The sequence below is a fragment of the Delphinapterus leucas genome, chromosome 2 (assembly GCF_059928025.1).
Source record: "Delphinapterus leucas isolate spDelLeu-1000000601 "Yukka" chromosome 2, BTC_Dleu_Yukka2, whole genome shotgun sequence".
Lineage (NCBI taxonomy): Eukaryota > Metazoa > Chordata > Mammalia > Artiodactyla > Monodontidae > Delphinapterus > Delphinapterus leucas.
Window position 1 is genome coordinate 166100146 of NC_143130.1, and position 13892 is coordinate 166114037.

At 41.4% G+C, this 13892-nt stretch overlaps 1 protein-coding gene across 1 annotated transcript in view; it reads right to left on the reverse strand.

Moving 5' to 3' along the window:
- Positions 1–13892, reverse strand: part of KCNK10 (potassium two pore domain channel subfamily K member 10) — a 142325-nt gene that overhangs the window by 43280 nt on the left and 85153 nt on the right. Inside the window, exon 3 of the mRNA XM_022576367.3 lies at positions 11344–11461. Coding sequence (XP_022432075.1) covers positions 11344–11461 — 118 coding nt within the window. The remainder of the gene's footprint in view (positions 1–11343; positions 11462–13892) is intronic.

Consider the following 13892-nt stretch of genomic DNA (forward strand, 5'->3'; position numbering starts at 1 on the left):
AGGTCCATCCACCTCACTACAAATAACTCAATTTCTTTTCTTTTTATGGCTGAGTAATATTCCATTGTATATATGTGCCACACCTTCTTTATCCATTCATCTGTCTATGGACACTTAGGCCGCTTCCATGTCCTGGCTATTGTAAATAGAGCCGCAATGAACATTGTGGTACATGACTCTTTGAATTATGGTTCTCTCAGGGTATATGCCCAGGAGTGGGATTGCTGGGTCGTATGGTAGTTCCATTTTTAGTTTTTTAAGGAACCTCCACACCGTTCTCCATAGTGGCTGTATCAATTTACATTCCCACCAACAGAGCAAGAGGGTTCCGTTTTCTCCACACCCTCTCCAGCATTTATTGTTTGTAGATTTTTTGATGATGGCCATCCTGACCAGTGTAAGATGATATCCCACCCACTTCTTGCACCAAGGATTATCAGGTGCTAAATAAATGTTTGTTGGTGGAATGGATGTTTAAATACAAAAGAATCCTATTATAGCCAGGTCTATTCATATGTTATGTCAAATAGTGCTTTGAAAACACCAACACCTGCATTCTCAAGAGTTCTGCAATTACGTAAGTAACTCACGTCTAGTGAGTATTCGGCTTACTCTGTATGACGGGACTGAAGAAAGTGGTGCTGGAAGAAAAAGGCTTATAGCATTAGCACAAATTATACAGAGATGAGACTCTAAATTACTTGTTACTCACTTTCATGCCAATGAATCTTGCAACATTATGCTAACTAATGTCTAGATAGTCACCTAACTATTCTCCCATATAGGGCAACTCCTGTGGAGCCTATTTCTAAATCCATGCAAGAAGTGAGTTATTGGGCTCATGGCTTACTGGCATTTGGGGGATGCAACAGAGTAAAGATAATGTTTATGGTTGGTCCATCATTCATCCTCTTATAAGCCCGGAGAACTCACTGTTGCTTTCTGCCTTTAGGTGATGAGTCACCTGGTTATTTTCCCTTTCAATTTTCCAGTCACAATCATTCAAACCTCTTATCACAAATCATCTAAATTATAGCTTCTATTTCTTAAATGACTGTTCAGGCAAGCCTTCCTAATCTTGCATTTCTTTTACTCACCAAGATTTTTGATTTAATTGTGCAAAAAAAACCAAAAAAAAACAAAGGCTCTCAGAACTTTTCTCAGGTGTTTTCAGGAACTTGGACAAAATCATTTTGTAAGCATTTCCCTCTAGAATAATCCAATTTACATTAAGATAGCCCTATTAAAAAAGGAATAAATGTGCCTATACAGCTCCACTTTATGCAGAGTTATGGTGACTCTTGGAAATATTCTGGTGATTTGTGGAAACATTTATCACTCTTGCTTGACTGTTTCATAATTGCCTGATTACTGTCAAGGAATATAGGTTTTCTTTTAGTCTGAATATCTCAGAAAGAAGCACATCGCAGACACAGGCAGACAAACTGAGGCTTTGCACCTGCTTAATAGGCCTCTTATTAGCCCTAACAGGGGCTGCACCCCTTCCTCCAGCTTTTAGAGAGGATCTGTCCCACCACTTGGGTAAGGACTGTGCTCTGGGGACATTCCAGTGTCATCTTAGGAGCATGAGAGAAAAGTGGGAAGATGAGGCTCATATCTGATACCACCTCCTTCTACCTGGTTGGCCTTAAGCTCGCTTCACCTCCCCAATCCTAGTATTAGAGGGGTTCAAGGACAATGTGGGGAAAATCAGTGAACTGTACAGTGCTATACCAATGCAAAGTGTTAGTAGTAGTATTACAATCAGCTCCTTACTTGTTCAGTGTTTCGCAGACTAGACACTAAAATAAAATTAGAGCAAAGTTCTTGGGCACTAGTGAAGTAATATCCAAATTGTAACAGGGAAGAGCCAATCTGACTACATGTTGGATCTGTTTCTTTTACTTTAACCTTTGCTTCCTGTTGCTTTTGTTCACTAAAAGGATAGTGTCTGTACACAATGGCCTGCCTCAGGGAACCCTGCCCCTCTGCCTGAATGTTAAACCCAAGTGCCTTTGTTCAGGGAAACATCCAGACCCTGTCCACCTGTGGATGGCTGCCAGAAAGAAGAAATTAAAACATCCCCACCCTGAGGCTGGCCATTTCAGGGAACATTTGCAAGTCTTATAGCCTTTTTACTTTACTTCCTCATCCCCTCCCCCTCTCTGTTCTATAAAAGAAACTGGCATCCAAACCCCGATAAGATGGTTTATTGGAGACACTAGTCTGCCACCTTCTCGGTCTGCCTTTCTGAACAAAGTCAAAGTCGTTATTCCTTGCCTCAACACCTCATCTCTGATTTATTGGCCTGTCCTGTGGCAAGCAGAGCGAGCTTGGACTTGGTAACAAAATCAGTCTTTAAATATATTTCAGGCCATCACCTCACATCGGACATAAAATAATTGCTGTTCTTGAGTAATGCTGTATTATGTGTGTGTGTGTGTGTGTGTGTGTGTGTGCGCGCGCGCGCGTGTGTGTGTGTGTGTATCTGTGTCCCCTGCCTCTGATGAACTATATGGAAAGATGGTTCTCCAGGTTGACCCTCAACCCTGTTACTCTGAGAAATTTCCAGAAGCTACATTTTAGAGCTTTGCTCTAAACAGGAGGCAACAAGAGGGCCACATTCCTGGATTTTTGCCTCTGTTTGTACTGGGCCTGCTAGACTTCCCTGCCCATCCTTCCAGAAGGCTTGATAGAACTTTGAAGTAAGGTATAACAGTGGCTCTAGAACTCGAGACTGCGGGGATTCCTGTTCTGATTCTTCCACTTACCAACTCTCAGATCTTGGGCAATTTACCTTTCTGCCTTGCTTTCCGTGACTGAATGATGGAGCTATTAATAGCACCTACCTTATAGCTTAAAGAGTTACATGTGAAGCATGAGTAACCTGTGGAGATTAAATACATGTGAAGCATGATGCAAAGAATAAGCCCTCAGTAAGGATCCACAATTATCATCTTGCCCCAGGTTTTCTGTGGGAAGGAATCGTTTCTAAGCTATGTGTCTCCAGGAAAACTAAGCCCCAGAAGTAAACAGGGTTGGTTCCTATTTTCCCTCCGGAAACTCCACTGTTCTCCTATAGCACCAGGACAAAGGACAAAATGCCTGTGCCCCAGGCTGGGCTGACTCAATGGCTTGGGTGGGCCCACAGCTGGATTTGGGGTGTGGGTATCGATGGGGCAGCAAAGGCTGGGAAGTGAGAGGCAGATGGTCAGGAAGAACTAGCCCAGGACATTAGAACTGGATTTCATAAAGCAGAAGAAGTTCCAGGAGCTCCTCCACCAACTGGCTTCTGGTGACTTTTGGCAGGAGATGACCAGCCCAGAGAGAACATTCTGTTGTGAACGAGAAGGACCAAGGTAGTGCTTAGCTCTGGTCACCCCTAGCTAGAAAACAGCCCAAGCCCTTTCCAAAGACAAAGCTGGTGTTTCAAGAGGACTCAGGCCTGAGTGGTGCACATGAAACTCTTCCATTTGCTGTTTACATGCCGAAGTCAAATCTTGGGCAAACCACGTGCTATCCAGCTCTGGTATTTGGTTTAGAGTACATGTTCTCAAAACCTACTGCCTGTGCATTTATGGGCGTGTGGCCTGTGCAGTCACACAGAGCCCCACACTAAGAAGGGCCCCACGCTTGGTTTAATGCTCTGCCCTTGCCGTTTTGTCCTTCTTAATCTTTTTCTTTTAGCAAAAGACTGAATTTTCATTTTGCACTGGGCCTTATGCCTTACGTAGCTGGTCCTGGTGAATAAAGCTAGACTCCATGGCTTACCGACCTTGAGATACTGAACAAGCTACTTGACATCCCTGGGTCTCAGTCTTCTCATTAGTAAAATAAGGCAAATAAGAGTACCTACCTCATGCAGTTAACGTGAAACTAAGTGAGATAACGTATGTGGAGCACAGTTCCTGGCACCTAGTAAGCACCCAGTAAGTGTTAGCCGCAGTGACAGCTATTCCCAAAGCCATGGGCTAAATGTCCAATCCAAGTGCTAGTCAAGTAGAAATAGCTGCCTTGGTACCTTGGCCAGTACAGCTCTTAACTGAGGCCACAGGCAAGGAACATAGTTACTGACTGCCATCTGGGACCTGAGGAGGGGCTCTCTAGGATCTGGGTAGAGCCAAGTGACTTAATCCAAAAATGCCTCAAATGGAGAATTCCCTGGCAGTCCAGCAGTTAAGACTCTGCACTTCCACTGCAGGGGGCATGGGTTCCATCCCTGATTGGGGAATAAGCCTGATCACATGTCACGCAGTGCGGCCAAGACAAAAAAAAAAAAAAAAAATGCCTCCAAGATGAAATCTAATTGCATTCCATAGCTGTTGGTGAGAACTCAATCATTTTCTGCCCTTCCACAAGTGATGGTTTGTGGGAAAGAATCTGCACACAGGAGTATCATTCCTCCAGCTTAGAAAAACTAGTTGCTGGAGACCCACCAGCAGAGTCAAAAATTGAGGCAGGTGGGACTTTCTCACATCAGAATTAGTTACTGAGAAAGGGAACAGGGTGCACAGTGACCTCAACAAAGACAGCAGTCTAGTCTTCTGGCACGGCTCCTGGTTTGGAGAAGAGCCTGAGTGTTCTCCCTTTTGCCATACACTTGGAGATCTTCCTGTATATCTGAGCACAAGAAAACCTTGTTTAAAAAAAAAAAGAAGCTTTGATATTTTCATATAAAAGGGACCTCTGATACTGAGTAATATCACTGCTTTTCAGGAAAAGACCTAAGACCTCTCTAACACATTCTAAATAATGAGCACATTTTTCTGTGTCTGAATAGTACATAGTACATAGTACTCAAGAGAGTCTTTCTGGAGAGCAATTTGGCAAGGCTTTAAAAGGTCCAGGCCCTTTGACACAGCAAGCCCTGGGGGATCTTTCCAAGGAAACAGCCAGAGATGAAGACCACCATTCATGAAGAAAGATCTTCATCGTGATGTTACACTATCACATAAGTAAAAACTGCGTACGACTCCAACAACATGTGATGACAGTATTGATAGTAGAGCCAATGGAACCCATCAAAGCTTATGTTTTTCAAAGAACCTTAGTAATATGGGAAAATGTTTACCGAATTATGTCACACATTATGTGAAACCAAGCAAGCATGCTAATGTATGCGTATTTCACGAATAATGAAAACGTTCCTCAGCTCCAGCTGCTCTACTGCCTGTGTCCTAAATGATGGAAAATTTCTCAGCAAGAAACGGAAGAATTAGCAGGCTCTTAGTTTTCTTATCAGCCTTGCTACCACTTGTGATGAATGAATTTACCACTAAATAACTGGGGAAAAAACCTTATTTCCTCACTTCATTATTCTTACTAACATTGTACTTATGTTTTCTTTAGAATTCTCTAATGGTATGACTCTCTAAAGACCCTCCGCCCTGGAGTCAAAATTTAGCCAGCTAAATGATGTTCAACTCACAACACATTATTTTTCAATTAAGACAAAGTGAGAGAGAAAATAGCATTTTCTCCATTGAATAGTAAAGGACTCAATCTCTAACACCAACACTGAGCCATGATACTGAAGTGGACTTGTGGTTTGGGTTGGGTTTTATTTTTGTTTGTTTTTGCTTTACGCTTGTTTTGTAGTAGTTTCCTGTTCAGCCTCCACCTTCTTTCATATTTTGGGAAAGGTCTCTGTCCTTTGCCCAGATATGACACAGTGTCCTGCCTCTCACTATAGAGGCAACAGCATCCCATGTTGCCAGGACACCAGCATATGAACTTAGGGACTTACCCAATAGGAAGCTCTAGGACTTTAAATCAAGAGCAAGTAGCCCAAAGAAGGTGGGAGATGGCAGCTGCAGTGGCCAGCAGGGTCAGGCACTGGCTATGAGGTCAGAGGATACTTACTCGCCCTCTGTGATCTCTGAGCCGTAAGTGTGCATTGGTTAGAATTTTTCAGTCTTAGGCGAGATAAAACCCAATGCACACTCGCTTAAGAAAAAAGAGAAATGTACAGACCCCAGTAAATAGCAGGATATTTAACATTTATTTCTTAATTCTTCATGGGTAGCTTTATTCCAGGCTCAAAGGATGCCAGCTGCACCCTGCTTATCACTCCTCTTTTGTTAATCTGCTTCTTTACTGTTAGCTGAATTCTAGGCAGAAAAACCGTCAAGGGACAAAAATGAATGGCAGGGCCCCAGGCTTATCCGTTTCCCAATTTACATCCAGTAAGAAAGAGAAGTCACTTCCTCCAAAGCTCAAGCAAAAGCCCAGGAATTGACTTGCTTATTGGCCTAATCCAGGTCTCATGTCTGTCTCTGAACTCAGGGCTGTGGCCACGCACATGCAAGGCACTGGATTTCTTATTTTTATGGTTCTAATCTAATTTTAATTCACATTTTTTAATTTAAGTATAGTTGATTTACAATGTTGTGCTAATTTCTGCTATACAGCAAAGTGATTCAGTTATATATATATATATAACTATATATATATATACACATTCTTTTTGTTATATTCTTTTCCATTATTGTTTATCATAGGATATTGAATATAGTTCCCTATGCTATACAGAAGGACCTTGTTGCTTATCCATTCTATATGTAATAGCTTGTATCTACTAACCCCAAATATCCAGTCCATCCCTGCCCCACCCCTTCCCCCTTGGCAACCACAAGTCTGTTCTCTATGTCTGTGAGTCTGTTTCTGTTTTGTAGAAAGGTTCATATGTGTCATGTATTAGATTCCACATGTAAGTGACATCATATGGCATTTGTCCTTCTCTTTCAGACTTACTTCACTTAGTATGACAATCTCTAGATCCATCCATGTTGCTGCATTATTTCATACTTTTTTATTGCTGAGTAGTATTCTGTTGTATATATGTACCACGTCTTCCTCATCCATTCATCTGGCAATGGACAGTTAGGGTGCTTCCATGTCTCGGTTATTGTAAACAAAAGGCACTGGATTTCTGAGTCTAGACAAGAGGATTCTTCCCCTGTGGCCTGGGGGCCAAGTGTGGGGAAGGGGACCATTAGGGAAATGGTTATCAGGACAAGAGTGAGTAAGTGAATGGGTGCCAAGCAGCAGAAACTGAGTCATTTGCACAAACTCAAAGATTCCAGTGTAAGCACATTAAAAAGGGCAGAAGATGTTACACGTCAAATGTTCCTCATTAGGCGGTTGGAACCACCATTCCTCAGTTACATAATGTCATGTGGGTCAATGAACACAGCTGTTCAATAAACCAAGCCCTTGGGATCTTAGTGAGTTAACACGATAAATGGGTGCGCATCCCAATGTAGCTATAGTGTTTTTCAGTGCATCATATAGGCCACTGATTTAGCCATTTTATAAAAATAAGAATATTAGAATTTTCTTTTTTGTTTAATATACACTAAAGTCTCATGTGTCCAATACTGGGCACTGGAGGTGCACTTTCCAAAATGTACTTCTTGAAGTGGCCTAGACTTTCTCAATTTCAATGATTTTACTATAAATCCCCCTGAAACACATGACACATTTCCCCATCTTAATAACCAGACCACTGAACACAATCTAACCTGACATTGGTCTTCTCTGATCTACTACAGTGATGCCCTCGGGGGATGTTGAGGTGTATAGCACTGTTTGCCATTACACCAAATGGTGCCATATCATCCTGTTTCCTTTGTTGGATGCTGTGGGATTGAGGACAAATATGACCTAATCTGGTCTGGAGTGTCTGAAAGGTTTCTAGGCCCTAGACTCACTAGTGTAATGCACACCTCTACTACTTGTAATAGTTGATCTTAATGTATTTGCAGATTTGCAAGCGTGAACCTAGTACATCACATGATTAAGAGGCTTTCTAAAAAGGAATGACAATTCTCTCTGACTCTAGTTTTCTTAATGCATATAACTTTCTTCATTGCACCGATGTAAAAATAACACAGGTCCTAAAGAGGAGGTCTACAACCATAAAGAAAATCCTGTGCCTCTAAACAACGCTTAGCTTCTGAAACTTGTGCCAATAGGAAGTCAATCGTCAAAGATGCATCCCCCCAAAAAGGCATACTCTCCAACACCAAAAAGTAAGGGAGAGGGAAAAACCTCCCAGAAGGCAAAGCTGGGCCTCAGAGAGCTATGAGATTTGAGAGATTTGAGCTATGAGAGAGATTTCCTCCCAAAGAGTATAAACAAATGTTAATGAAGGAATCCTCCCACTTCGAGGGTAGAAGAGCATCCCACTGTGTGTCCAACATTGCTATGAACCGGTGACTGTTGTGTGTCTCCCATTCTTCTGAATGAGAATTTTTATTGTAGTGTGACTTCACTACTTCACTAGTAAATGAGGGCAGATAACTCTCAAACTCTTTTTCAGCAGAGCTGGGAGAGGGATGCAATCTACAGATTCCACAATATACGTAAGGATTACCAAAAGAAGATGAGATTGCACAGAAGCAATATGGGAAAATAATACAGAGAAGAAGTACAGAGAATGGTGAGAGGGTCCATAGGTGGCAAATCTCAGAAAGTCCCTGCAAAAATCCAGTTATGAAAGTGAGTGTCTCACCTTGAACTTCAAAAAAGATATCCCTATATGTACCAAGTATGGAAGGTAGCATGAAGAGGGAGAGCAGCAGAAGCCCCCCTAAACTTGATCTGATCCAGAAAAACAGAAGAGGCAGAGCTATACAGAGAATAACACAGATGGGCCATATTTGCAGGAAGCACTCTGTCTCTTTGACAACAGGAAAGAGGAGAGTCTTGGCATGTGCTACCAGAAAGGTTACCTGCTTCTCCCTGCTCTGCTCTCCCCAGCCCATGGAAATGTTCAGCAGAGAGCTGGTCCAGGAATATCCAGTTCATTTGGCATCAAGTATGTGAAAAAGAAACTGGCCCAGGGACTTCCCTGGTGGCGCAGTGGTTAAGAATCTGCCTGTCAATGCAGGGGACATGGGTTTGAGCTCTGGTCCGGGAAGATCCCACATGTCACGGAACAACTAAGCCTGTGCACCACAACTACTGAGCCTGCACTCTAGAGCCCACGAACCACAACTATTGAGCCTGCACGCCACAACTACTGAAGCCCGTGCACCTACAGCCTGTGCTCCGCAACAAGAGAAGCCACCGCAATGAGAAGCCCATGCACCGCAACAAAGAGCAGCCCCTGCTCGCCATAACTAGAGAAAGATCACACACAGCAACGAAGACCCAACGCAGCCGAAAAAATAATAAAAAATTAAAAAGAAAGAAACTGGCCCAGCATAAATATAAAGCTTCCGTTTTTTTAAAAATGTGAAAGAGCAGCAAAACTTACCAGTGAATGTGAGACACTCAGCAGAAAAATGTTGCCCCAACCAGACGAAAAGTGTAAACAACTATGAAGTAATCACCTCTAAGAATCATCACAGAGAAACCACAAAGATGCAAGAAATCAGGGAGGAAATGGTGAGATAACAAGTGCAGATGAAATGTGAGCCGAGCTAATAGAATGCAGGGAAAAAGTAGGAAAGAAAAAAGTCCCCTAATGATCATAAAAATGAAAACAAAATTGGAAGAAGCACATGGCAGAGTAGGCACTGTGAAAAAATAACAAAAAAAAGAAGATAATACTAACAAGTTGGAAACCAAATTTTAAAGATAAAAAGGAGTAGAGGGAAAACACTAGACATAGAAGACAAGCAAAGAAGTGATGATAGATGTATAACTGGAATCCCCAAAGAACAGAACCAAAATCATACAGCAGAGAAAATGTTTAAAAGTAGCAATCAAGAAAACTTTCCTGAGATAAAAGGGACAAAACCTGGTAGCGTTATCAGATGAAAGATAAAGAAATAATCTTTTGAGTAGCTGAGCAAAAAGAGCAAGTCACTTATAAAAGGGAAAAACTTGTCTGGCATCAGGTTTCTCCACAGCAACATAAGCATTGGGAGAAAGTGGAGATCCAACAAGATCCTTAAAAAAGAACATGTGAGTCAAGGGTTTCATTTCCAGCCAAACTGCCCTTCAAGTATAAGACCATTTTGAACAACACAAGAACCCAGGGAATATTGCTCCCTGGAGCCATTCTGAAGGCAACTACCTGAAGAAGAGTTTCAGCCAAGCAAGTGATGGTGACAAAAACTATAGCAAAACCATGATGAAAACCAGGGCTAGAGATGAACACCGACAATACTTAACTGTAGAACTATGACTAAAACAAATGGGAGTGCCCAGGTAGCAGAACAGAATAGCAGAATGTGAAATATACACCCTGACGTTACAGAATGATACAATAAGTAATAATTGATAGTGGAAGAAGAAAAGAAGTTGAGATGCTGAGTAAGTTCCCTGACTGCATTATATATAATAATTGAGAGCCAAGAGTTATTAAAGTGGGCAAATCTTCTAATAGAAGCCTAAGCATATTTAATAATGTAAAAGTAAACATTAAAAGGATGGTGCCAACTAAAATTGTGTGGTGGAGAAAGAGATGTCATCACCCATCATAAGGAACTAATAGATACTACTTAAAGAATAGAACACTAAGGTTATTATATGTGATTATAATTATAAAGTTAACCCCTATGACAAATCGTTTAATCCCTATGGCAAAAATACAAAACTCCCCAAGTATAAGAAAAAAGACACACACAAAAATTGACAAAAGACAAAAATTGGTGCAGGAAGGAAGTAATCATAGCTCGCCTTATGATCAGTTGGAAGAGGAGCATTTACCTAGCAAAATAATGCAACTATTCACATTCACTTTTGATCTAATCAAACTATACTGGGAAGGAAAGAGGACAGGAAGAGAGCTCTTCTACAGTGGGGCGGGGAGGAAAAAGAGAACTGATTCCTCATCTTCCACAATGGGAAGTCAAGAAATCATCTCTAAAATAAAATTCGGGAAGTGTAATACCAAGGTGACATTTAAAGACATGGAGATGGATATCAAAATAATCATGCAAAAGAAATGAAAGGGGTTGCCCCAGGGGAGGTGAAAAAAGAGGAGAGGGGCAGAGACTGCTGTTTTACATAACAAACTTTGTGGAACACAGTTTGGCTGTTTAATGTATAACTTCAATAAAAAGTACACTTTTTAAAAAAGAATCTGAGCTCAACTGAGCAATCAGAGTTCAACTGATCGTTCAGAGGTTCATTTTTTACCCTAACCTTTCCATGAGGTCCTTTCAAACGAAAGTTTCCCTAGTCTTTCATTTTGAAAAATGAAATTCTTCATTCTGCTCTGCCTTTTATTGAAAGCCACCACACAAGTACTGCATTAATCTGACAGTGTTTCCTCAGCCTCCTTTGAACCTCCGGCTGCCATGTATTCTATGAGGACAAAATGTTGATTTTAGTGCCATTACTCAGGAGGGCCTGCAGAGGAGAAGATACTTGCAAATACATTGATACCTATGGTGGTGATGACAGTTCCAGCAAAGAAAAAGGCACTTCCGAGGTCCCAGTGACTGCTGTTGTTAGAAGAGTTTCCTATGGGGCTTACTCCTGCGTTGTCAGCGTCAAGAGCATGCTGCAAGGAAAGTGAGAAAGCATGAGGTTCAGTGAAAAAGCTTACCAAGGGGCTTCCCTGGTGGCGCAGTGGTTAAGGATCGTCTGCCAATAAATCCAGGAATATCTCACGTGCCGCGGAGCAACTAAGCCCATGCACCACAACTACTGAGCCCGCATGCTGCAACTACTGAAGCCCACGTGCCTAGAGCCCATGCTCCGCAACAAGAGAAGCCACCGCAATGAGAAGCCCACACACTGCAACGCAGAGTAGCCCCCGCTCACCACAACTAGAGAAAGCCCGCGTGCAGCAAAAGACCCAAGGCAGCCAAAAAGAATAAATAAATAAAATAAATATGTTTTTTAAAAAAGATTGCTTTAAAAAATAATAAGAAATGAGTGAACAAACTAAAGTAATAAATGTAGGCACATGATCTTCCCAAAGGTGTGAGAAGAAAGCAATTTAAAATAAGTTTATAAAAAAAAAAAAAAAAGCTTACTAAGATTTCCTTGCTCCAGAACCTGCAATGATCTATAAAGAACTGGTTATGTGGATGAGGGTACCGTCATACAATGAAATACTACTGTTACAGAGAAAAGCACAGGCCCAAATGGCACCACTTGTGCTAAAGTCCATGGTATCAAACCTGCACTTGATACCTGACTTTATTGCAGTTACGACCTTCCCCAGAAATGTAATCTTTTTTTACTATTTATTCTTTTCTTTTAGTGAAGTATAGTTGATTTACAATATTGTGTCAATTTCAGGTGTACAGCAAAGTGATTTAGTTATTGTTTTTCAGATTATATTCCATTATAGGTTATAACAAGATACTGAATATAGTTCCCTGTGCTGAATCCTTGTGCTTCTCTATTTTATGTATAGTAGTTTGTATCTGTTAATCCCATAACTCCTAATTTGTACCTCCCTCCCTCTCTCTCCCCTTTGGTAACCGTAAGTTTGTGTTCTGTGTCTGTGAGTCTATTTCTGTCTTGTATATAGACTCATTTGTACTATCTTTAGATTCCACATATAAATGATATCATGTAGTATTTGTCTTCCTCTGTCTGAGTTACCTCGCTAAATATAATATTTTCTAGGTCTATCCAGAAATGTAATCTTAATCAACCAGTCTGGAATTGTCTGGTCAGCACCAATGAGGCAGCCTGTCTCATGGACCTGCTCCGTCCCCCAGAGGAAAAGAGGTAATGTGCATGCTAAAACCCCTGCTATTCTTTCCCCCCTCTCCCCCCAAAGAAGATGTCCTGACCTAAAAAATAATCCTTTCTTTTCTTTTGATAATAGCTCCTTTGCCCCACTCTCTTCCTATAAAAACCTTCCATTTTGTACAACCCCTGGGAGGACCCCTCTAGCTGCTAGATGGGTTGGTGCCTGATTCATAAATCATTGAATAAAGCCCATTAGGTCTTCAAACCTACTCGGTTGAATTTTGGTTTTTGTTTTAATTTTTTGGCCTCGCTGTGTGGCACGCAGGATCTTAGTTCCCTGACCAGGGATGGAACCCACGCCCCCTGCAGTGGAAACGCCAAGTCTTAACCACTGGATCACCAGGGAAGTCCCTGAATTTTGTTTTTTAACACTATACATCCACTTGTTAAAATTAGAAAATTAGTTTTAAATTGGGGGGAAAAATCCATATATAGTATGTTGCCATTTATGTAAAATTTGCAGACATAGGATTTACCCAGTCCTGGCAGAAGTTATGCAAAACGCATACATCTTGTTGTGCATATACATAGAAAGATGTCTAAAAGGACTGGCATCCAAAGTGGTCACTCCCGGGAGGCAGGGTTTCAGTTCCTTTTCACTCTCTTTTTTTCTGTTTTGTTGGAATGTTTTACACTGAGCTTGTTTCAGGAGTTAAGAGCTTGGGCTCCTGGGTCAGAGTGTCATGGTTCTGCTCGTTAATCACCTCAGACACTTGGGCAAGTTATTATTATTTTTTTTAATGTATCTTTTTTTTTTTTACATCTTTATTGGAGTATAATTGCTTTACAATGGTGTGTTAGTTTCTGCTTTATAACAAAGTGAATCAGTTATACATATGTTCCTATATCTCTTCCCTCCTGCGTCTCCCTCCCTCCCACCCTCCTTATCCCACCCCTCTAGGAGGTCACAAAGCACCGAGCTGATCTCCCTGTGCTATGCAGCTGCTTCCCACTAGCTATCTATTTTATGTTTGGTAGTGTATATATGGACTTCAGGATATGAGGAGGGGGAAGGGTAAACTGTGACAAAGCGAGAGAGTGGGCAAGTTATTTTAACCTCTCTAAGCCCAAATTTCCTCATTTGCAAACTGGGGATAACAATGCCTTCCCCCACAGAGTCGTTGTGAGGATTAAATGAGATGATTCATGTAATACGCTGAGCCCAATGCCCAGCACTGTGTCAGGGTTTAACAAATAGTTGACAATTTTGTGGCTGTCATTTC